Source organism: Sinocyclocheilus anshuiensis, unplaced genomic scaffold, assembly GCF_001515605.1.
Source record: "Sinocyclocheilus anshuiensis isolate Anshui unplaced genomic scaffold, SAMN03320099.WGS_v1.1 scaffold2335, whole genome shotgun sequence".
Lineage (NCBI taxonomy): Eukaryota > Metazoa > Chordata > Actinopteri > Cypriniformes > Cyprinidae > Sinocyclocheilus > Sinocyclocheilus anshuiensis.
The window spans coordinates 124235-133800 of record NW_015536619.1 but is presented as its reverse complement, the minus strand read 5'-3'; the positions used below and the strand labels follow the sequence as shown (position 1 = coordinate 133800).

The window sequence follows — 9566 nt, the reverse complement described above, 5'->3', positions numbered from 1 at the left end:
GTAAATATGTGCGCACCATACGGGTACTCTAGACCATGCGTACGCACTCTTTTACTGTCATAATAGCGAAGTAATAATTTCAGACTCTCTTTTCCTTTCAGTACACACATTTAGATTAAATATTCTGCTCATTAATGGAGTTAAGCATTGACATTACATAACGTCATTATTCAAAAGTTAAACAAAACTTATATGAATTTTGATATTTAGACATTTGTAGTGGATGCGCTGTCTTTTGATCACTTTTCTTGTTGCATGCTGTTTTAATGACAGCGAGGAGTGCTAGGCACACATTAATGTTTCTTTAAACTGCAGATCTCATGTTAAAGGGGTCATATGATGCTGCTAAAAAGAACATTATTTTCGTGTCCTCTTTTGGAAGGCCAAACAAAGTAGTTTCACTTTCACAAGCGTCACACATGGCGGCTTGATGAAGGAGCATCCGGCGGGCTTGCAGCAACCACATGTGACGACCCCAGGCTAGACTCTGCTTCGTCCACGGTGACCGCCGAATCGGCGATCCACAGTGCAAAGTTGATTCTTCTTTATGCACCAAGAGCTTGTAACACTCCAAAGAGAAAGGAAAAATTGAAATCGCATTATATGACCCTTTTAAGAGAAAATATTTTTAGCACAAACGTCTACGATGCACACTTTCTGGATTCGGTGTTCGAACAGTCCATTGGCAGGTTTAAATAGGTCCGATTATATTAGCCTACTGCACAACCAAGGCTGCTTATTTCGCATGAAGGCAGACTTCTTCTGCGATCTTCAGAACATTATGAAAATAGCATTGTGATTGAAGGATATAGTCTGAAGCAAACAGTAAGATTTGCACATTTCATCAATTGTAGAGAGGCTAATGGCATTTATCCCTCGAAAATGATGCTTATCCTCAATCACTCTCCTTTGAATCTCTCGCAGGCGGATTACATTACTGGCAATGACCAAGTTTACAAGCTCCCTCTCTTGCTCCTCTGACAAAAGCCTTAGCCTGCCTCCACCAAGTAGTCGTCTCTGTGTCCTACAAAAATAGACTCTCTATTACTAGCACTCATTACTGTAACTGTCACACATCCTTTTTACAGGAAAAAATGGAAACATACTGAAACTCTATCTGTATGCGAGGCAATTTGCACAGCAGAGTACAGCTCTCAAAAGTTACTGTACAGAGCAGTCTTACTGGAAGTACACCTACCTGTTTTCCTCCATGAGGGTTCTGATGATGGAGGCGATGGTGAAGCGTATGTACTCGTTGCCCAACCTCCCTCATAGTCATACCATGGACAAGGACATGGTCAACTAAAATGGCTCAAATTTTATCCGAGACTGCTTGTCTCCCTGCCCTTGCCCTTCCCCTTCCTTTTTCTCCTCCTCCTCCACCTCCTCCTCTTCCTTCTCCTTCATTTCTCTGTGGATCCATTGTTCCAAAACTCAATAAACTGATTCAGGCCCTTTTATCTACAGTATGTATTGCAGGATCGGATTGATGTATGTTCAATTTTAACTCTTAGTGTTTTCACCTGGGGAATTGTGTGCTAATTGAGCTCAAGCTGTGCTGACTTGAGTGAGCAGTACTGAATGTTAGTGCTTTCAAAATGACCACATGGTGTACGCAATAAGAATTTAAGGGATTTGTGTGTAGAGTTCTGCAGTGACAGCTCAACAAATCTGACTCATGTGTCAAAACAGGGGAGTAGTGTTTAGAGTTTAGGGAATCGGGTGTGCTTTTTGATAAATGGCGTTATGGTTTTGCAATTTTAGTTCAAAAGCCTGGTTATAGTGTTTTAGCAATCGAGAAAAACTGTAATGTTAGATTTTGTAATATTGGCATTTTATTTTTGTACTATGATTTCCCCCCCCCCCTCATCCAATATTTTGAGGAGGCACTGCCTCCCTTGCCTTACAGGATTCATCAGACCAGACAACCTTCTTCTACTGCTCTGAGGTCAGTTTCCGATATGTGCCCATTCTGAGCTTTTGGAACTCAACAAGGGTCATTGCCCTAGTAAAAAAGTAATATATTTAAAATACATTTATTTCATACTAATTATAGTTCAAATCTATTAAAATAGTTACTGACAGATAACTCGAGACCTAGTGATATAAAATTTTTAATGAAACTTTATTTGGAGGATTACTTGTGCACAATGCACATTTCTTATTAATAAGCCTAAAATGTGTTTTAATGTCACTTTTGATGAGGATTGTATGATCTTTGAATAATATCGCGCTTTAAATGCAAAATATTTAAAGTGTACTTAAAGTATACTTGCAATAGTTCCACTTTAGCACAATCAAATATACTATGTATGTCTTTAATTGGACTTCAGCACTACTTCCGCACAATTAAAGTGCATTAAGTACAAAATTAGTTGTTCCAATTTAGCAGACTTGAAGTATACCAGTTTAGTATACTAAAAGTACAACTGCAGGGCATTTTATTAAGTACATAAATATGAAAATGTATTTGTAGTATACTTATCATGAAATAAATGTATTTCAAATACATTTAAGTATATTTATTTTTCACTAGGGTGGAACATGGGCACTCTGACTGGTCCGGGCCTATACATAGCTACATATCATTAGGGTGTTATGCTATGTATAATGTGGCACATTCCTTCAATAGCTATCGTTAAAATTGTTACTTTCTGTCCTTAAGTTGGTCTGCTCCACAAATCTGTGATGCCTGTTGATAACAGGTAAAGCTAGTTTGCAGATTTTAGACAGTCGGAATTGACAATTTGCAGTTCAGATTTTAAAAGTTGTGTAGTTTATTCCAGCCTAATTAGCAGGGAATGCTACTTTTTAAACTGCTTATTCACATTGTTTAAATGTTTATAAATTCTTAATTTGGAGTTATTCAAACAGAATGAGCACACAAAACCACAAAGTGCATGTCAGGTTTTATTCCAGACATTTTAAATGTTTGTTTGTTTTGTTTATAAAAAAATCTGTTAATTATATAGTTGAATTATAATAATCATTTATAATTATTTAATATGATATGACTAGCATTAAAACCATCATGAGACAGAATAACAGGATACAATCTAGCCTAGATACAATTGAGGTGAAAAATTTACATCCCCCTTTCAGAATCTGCAAAATGTTAATTATTATACCAAAATAAGAGGTTATTGTTTATTTGGTACTGACCTGAATAAGATATTTCACATAGAAGATGTTTACATATAGTCCACAAGAGAAAATAATAGTTGAATTTATAAAAATGACCCTGTTCAAAAGTTTACATCCCCTTGATTCTTAATACTGTGCTCTTGCCTGAATAATACACAGCTGTTGTTGTTGTTTTTTTTGTGATAGTTGTTCATGAGTCATGCATTTTGTATGATCCCTCTTATTTTGGTAAAATAATTAACATTTTGCAGATTCTGATGTAAACTTTTGACCTCTACTGTATGAGTTAAATGAGACATTAATGCCTTTCTCTGAGATTGCTGCCATTTCAACAACAAAAATAAGAGTACTTTCTTGCCATTTAGATAAACATGTATCAACCACATCATTTCCATGATGTTTTCAAACTTACACTACTTTGTCTCAGATTCCCCCCACCCTACTAGATTTCATAAAACCCAAGATTTTGAATAAGCTTTCATTTTATCTGTATTTGGGTCATGCCATTAGGATCTGCAAGTGAGACATTTTAAGTTAGGAACTATGATCTCTATCGTGGTGTCTAAAGAAAAACATAGGGTTTCCAGAAGGTGAATAGTGTAAAATGTTTATATCTCTCCTGACAAAGTGCTGTTCTTCTATTTAACTGTGTTAGTGTTTGATTCACAGGAACCCAGATCCGGAAGCTGACTAGTCTCAGCCTCAGACGTCAGTCTCAGTGACCTCACTGACATGACAAGAAATGTTTTCAACAGTGAATCTTTCACAGATATTTTGTTTATACAGGTATAGCCAATTTAGCAAGGTTAAGAGGTAAATATAAGTCACTGAAAGCAGCAAAGAAAATGAGGTCCAAGCAAAGCAGAAAAAAATATTTTTTTGAAGCATAATATGCAAGTTAATTAAAAAAAAAAAAAAAAACCTTCTTGGATGGTCATGCAATTTTCTAGGGCAGCAGTAATCCATTTACACATAAAGCAATATTTTATGTAGCCTATAATCATAAATGTAATCATTTATAGTGTTGTACAGTAATTTTACTTCAAGACCCCCTTATTGTCCACAAAATTATTTGAAGGCCCCCTCCACTAACCCAAAATGTTTTAGAGTTTAGCATGACTAGAAAGATGTATATTCATCATAAAATGAATACCAAATAAAGAAATATCTTGATTTTTTTAGTTGTTTTCATGTATTTGAATGTTTGTTTTGTATTATTTTAAATAATTTTAAGTTATCCTGAAGCCTCCTTGAAAGTTTGTTGAGGCACCCTAGTACTGTTATGCCGGGTCAAAAATGAATGGGTAATTGTGTCAGAAATGTCACCAAAATTAATACAGATACCCACAAAATTCAAGATATTGTTGCAAAAAAGTACTTGTATGAGATCTGTACCAATTCAGAAGCAGCTTCTTTGCCAGTGCAAAGATTAATTCTGTTGTTAGTGATTTCATTTGATTGAAAACAGCTCCATATAGTGTCTTATTATTCTAATTGTATTTTTTTTTTAATTAAATATTATATTTTTTTCAGGCAGTAAATGTGGATCTTTTAGATGAATTTGAGCAGTGCTGGTCTGGTCTTGGTCTTGCCTGGGTCTCAACACACTCAACACTGGGTCTCGGATTATGTAGTCTTGAGTACAACACTAATTTTCAGGTTGTTTCAGTTACTAATTTAAAGGTCCTGATAAAATATGCATACTGTAGTCTTGTGCTTCTCAATTTTTTATAAAAAAAAATACATAAAGATAAAAAGACTATATATCAAATCCCATATCTGCAATACCATAATACAGCTTGAATGAGTAAATTTTCTTCACATAACATTTAACATGAAAGGTGTATTCACAGTTGTATATAGCTGAGACATAGAAATTGAACAGCATTTAGGAGTTTGGAGAAGTTTAAAACTCCCAAGTCACTACATGTATTAGACAGACAGATAGATTAGATAGACAGATTAAATTTACACAGTGATTTTTGATTGTGTTTTTATATATATATATATATATATATATATATATATAATTAAATAACCTCTGTCTTCTCAAGGATTAGGATAAAAGCCATTAATTGCTTTTGAGCACCTCTGAGTTTAGTACATGAAGGCCCCTGAACCCATCAAATTGTTAAAAATTTAACAGAATTGGAATAGACCTGAGACTGATCAAATACAGTACGATTACAAAAACATGCTTCTTAAGTCATGCAGTGCAACTTAAAATATATAAAATTAACACTGCCCAGCAATTTAGATTAAAAAATAACTCTTTAAGAGAACTCAATATTAAAAAAGAAGAATGTTTTCTTTTTTGAATCTATTTCCATTTTTCACATTAACAAAGCTTAAAATTACCTCACTGAATAAATAAGAGTAATGCATCACTCCAAACAGGATCAATCCATTATTGAGATGAAATAAAAATATTCAATGAGGTAAAAAGCACAGATGCACAACATGTGATGCCGTAATGCTGTGTATAGTAACAGAGACTTTCCTCTATTGTCATTTATCATTAATGATGGATAAAAATGATCAGGAATCTTATGACAACCTACATGCTTTGAAATGATGGGAAATAGACCTCAATCCATATTCCTATCCCTTCTTTTGGTAACATACAGAATATAACATGTAAATGTCAGATGTTAGGTCAACAGGGTGAGAGAGAAGCTTGTACTTCCCATTGTGGTTTTCCTCCCAAAGGTAGGTCATGCCGTTATCTGTGGCAGGAGAGCTGCAGTGATCCAGGGACACATGAAGCCAAGGGTCTTTGATGAAATTTTCAGATTTCATATTGACTTGCCACACAACTTTCAACACCACATGACGCAGATCATTTTCAAGTGCCACACTCTCCACTTTGCCAAAGAACACTAGAAACACACACACACATAAAAATGAGATCACACAACTTTCAACACCACATGACGCAGATCATTTTCAAGTGCCACACTCTCCACTTTGCCAAAGAATACTAGAAACACACACACATAAAAATTAGATCATTTAGTCTACTTCCAAAAAATGTTTAGTATTTCATATTTTTATTTTTTTTTCAAGAATATCACCTGTTTTATTGCACATTTCAGGGATAAGGTCTGTTAGGGGTTTAAGTCTGTATTCTGCAGGAGAGCTGTTAGGCTTTGGTGTTGGTTTGAGATGTTCAGCACAGCAGCTCCACAGGGATGTGTTGTAGTAGTAATGCCCACAGCAATGGTGGTTTCCTTTGGTGTCATACATTATGGAATTGGTTGAGGAGGAACAGCAAATGTGATGACTATATTTCAGCAATAGGCTTCCACAGCACTCTGCATTTCCACGTAAATGGGTTAGGTTGTAGAGATGACCTGAGCAGCATCTCAAGAACTGGTTGTGGTGGTCATAGACTTCTGAACCACAACAGAAATTGCCATTCATCTTGTTGTGGCTAAATAGAACAAACAACAACATCAAAAAAGTTTGAAAGAAAAGTCATTCATGCGGTTTTAAAATTATTGTGGGTTTATCAGGTGGCCTGGATGACTGAGAGACTGTTCTAGAGCTGTGCTATATGAATATGTCTTCTTTGAGAAATGTAGTGCCAGTAAGTACATTCTTATGCTGTCTCTGCATGTATCAGTTTGGTTTGAATTTCCAGTTACAGACAAAGCCTAGTTTTTCAAGACAGCATGGGCAGAATGAAATAAGGCTACAGGCCAAACAATAATCTGCCATTTTTTAATGGTTTTGCCTAAAGCTACTACATTATCAGAGATTCACACAAGTACTGCTATTTGTTTCCTGACCTGAGACCTACTGGAGCAGGAACATGCAGAGAAAGACACTATAAAAAAAATTACCCATACTTGTGAGAAATATGTTATTCTACATAAGGTAGGTCGCCCCTGTTTGGTGGATGTGTTGTTAAAGGGGTCAACTTTTACAAGTAGTTTGAACTGAAATGTGTGTTGGCAGTGTGTGTACACAACCACCCTATAATGATAATCAATAAAATCATTACCCCTTTCTCAAATCAAGCCGTTCTCAGCTTCTTGTCTGTGTGATGTCATAGCAGTCATCATTTACTCCCGACATCTGAGCCGCTGAAGACGCAGTGGATTACATTTGTTTTTGAAGGGAATGCGCCCCCGATCTACCTAAATGTGTTTGTTAGCGCGAATCATTCGTGATCGAGCCTCACCTACAGAAGAAGTGAGCATAAGTTTTTTTTATGAATTTTTGCAAATTGCCTTTCCTAATAACGTGCTAGTTAGCATGTTTCACGATAAATGCGGCTAAAGTTTATCGTCTCTCAGATAGTGGCTCGGAAGAGAAGGGCGGGGTGAGCAGAGCTCATTTGCATTTAAAGCGGCATGCAAGAAAATGGCTTGCTCTGAAAAAAGCTGTTTTTGGCAAGGTTTTGTTATAGACCAGTGTTTCTCAACTGGTGGGTCGCGAGACCGTTCTGAGTGGGTTGCGGAGTGTACGGCCAAAGAAACAACATCAACAACAAATAACGTAATTCTAAATGTTTTTCTGATGCGAGACTTTTATTTTAAAAGATGTGCATGAAGCTGTTGACACTTCTGTATTCTATCGTTCCCTTTCAGTCGGTCACTCTCGACGTCACATGGATGACCGACGAATTGGGATCTCGCTTAGAGAGACCAATCTACTTCGAGTGCAAATTAAACGAGCCAATGCACATTGGCATGCGATTACTGCATCCAGCTGTCGCTGATCACAAGTAGGCAGCTGGTGTAGCGCATATTCAGCTTTTCGCTTCGGAGCCGAGCAATCACATCGTTCTGCTCCTGACTACTCTACTGAGAGAAGAAGACTGGATGAGTTCAGTGTGCTCTTTGAGAGCACTCGGGGGACCATCGCTCCTCTTGCACTCTGCAACCAGTTGAGCTGTCAATGGAACGTGCTGGACCCTCTACAAAGAGCGTACCAGCAGTATCCATTGGCGCTCCTCCCGACGACCGGATGTCAGAGGAAGATTCGGCTGCGCTGCTCTCCTCCGGGACCGTAGCAATGCCTGAATCGGATCCGGAAATAATGGCTATGCTTTCCCGGGCCGCCGTGAGGGTAGGGCCCGAGTGGAGACCTCCACCGTGTCCCAAGCCCTCAAGGTTGGACGATTGGTTCTTCGGGGTGGTCCACACTGATTCTCAGCACCCCGCCCCGGTGCCATTCTTCCAGGAAATGCATGAGGAGCTTACCAGGTTGTGGATGGCAACTTTTTCTGCCGGAAACCGACCTGTAACTCCTCCTCCCTCACCACTATCGACGGTGGTGCAGCTACGGGGTATATGGGGGTCCCCCCCGGTGGAGCGGTCGGTTGCGATGCAGTTGTGTCCTAATACCGCCTCCACCCGGCAGGGCAAACCGTGCCTCCCCTCCCGGGTCTGTAGGTACTCGTCTGGCCAGCGATGCTTATACGGCCTGTGGAGAAGCTGCCTCCGCCTTACACGCTATGTCGGTGGTCCTGCTGGTCCAGCTTGTGTGGTGTCTGGGTACCTGGCTACCCATACCGTCTCGCTGGTTCCTGCGGACCATCAGACTCGGCTATGCGATTCAGTTTGCCCGGCGCCCCCCAAGTTCAGCGGCATCCACTTCACATCAGTGAAGGCGGCTGATGCTCCTGTCTTGCGTGCGGAGATCGCAGTCCTACTGGTGAAGGATGCGATAGAGCCGGTCCCTCCAGCTGATATGGAGATGGGGTTTTACAGACCCTACTTTGTTGTACCCAAGAAAGGCGGTGGGTTACGACCGATCTTGGACCTGTGTGTCTTGAACCGGGCCCTTCAAATGACGGTTACCATTCAAGATGTTGACGCAGGAACGTATCTTCGGGTGCATCCGTCCCTGAGATTTGTTTGCAGCAATTGACCTGAAGGACGCGTACTTTCATGTGTCAATCCTTCCACACCACAGACCATCCTGTCGCCCTGTGTCTTCACGTAAGTTGCGGAGGCAGCCCTTGTTCCCCTGAGAGAACAAGGTGTTCGCATTCTCAACTACCTCGACGACTGGCTCGTACTAGCTCAGTCTCAGGATCAGGATCAAGATCAAGGACTTGGTGCTTTCGCATCTCAGCCGGTTGGGCTTTCGGGTCAACTGGGAAAAGAGCAAACTCTCCATGGAGAGGATCTCTTTTCTCGGTATGGAGTTGGATTTGGTCGAGAACATGCTGTGGTTCACACAGACGCCTCTACCACTGGCTGGGGTGCCACGTTCGACGGGCTTGCAGTATCAGGGGTTTGGACGGGCCCCCAACTGCACTGTCACATCAATTGCCTAGAGTTGCTGGCAGTGTGCCTTGCCTTGATGCGTCTCAAAGGGCGCTTACGAGGCAAGCACGTACTAGTCCGCACGGAAAACACTGCGACCGTTGCGTACATCAACCGACAAGGTGGTCTGCGCTCCTGTCG

General features: G+C 39.7%; 1 protein-coding gene across 1 annotated transcript in view; it reads right to left on the bottom strand.

Moving 5' to 3' along the window:
• Positions 1–5465: 5465 nt before the first annotated feature.
• The window catches only part of LOC107703921 (galaxin-like), a 27503-nt gene continuing 23402 nt past the window's right edge, over positions 5466–9566 (bottom strand). Inside the window, exons 11-12 of the mRNA XM_016506728.1 lie at positions 6219–6577; positions 5466–6023 (exon numbers count right to left, since the gene is read on the bottom strand). Of these exons, the coding sequence (XP_016362214.1) occupies positions 5746–6023; positions 6219–6577 (637 nt within the window). The 3' untranslated portion in view covers positions 5466–5745. The remainder of the gene's footprint in view (positions 6024–6218; positions 6578–9566) is intronic.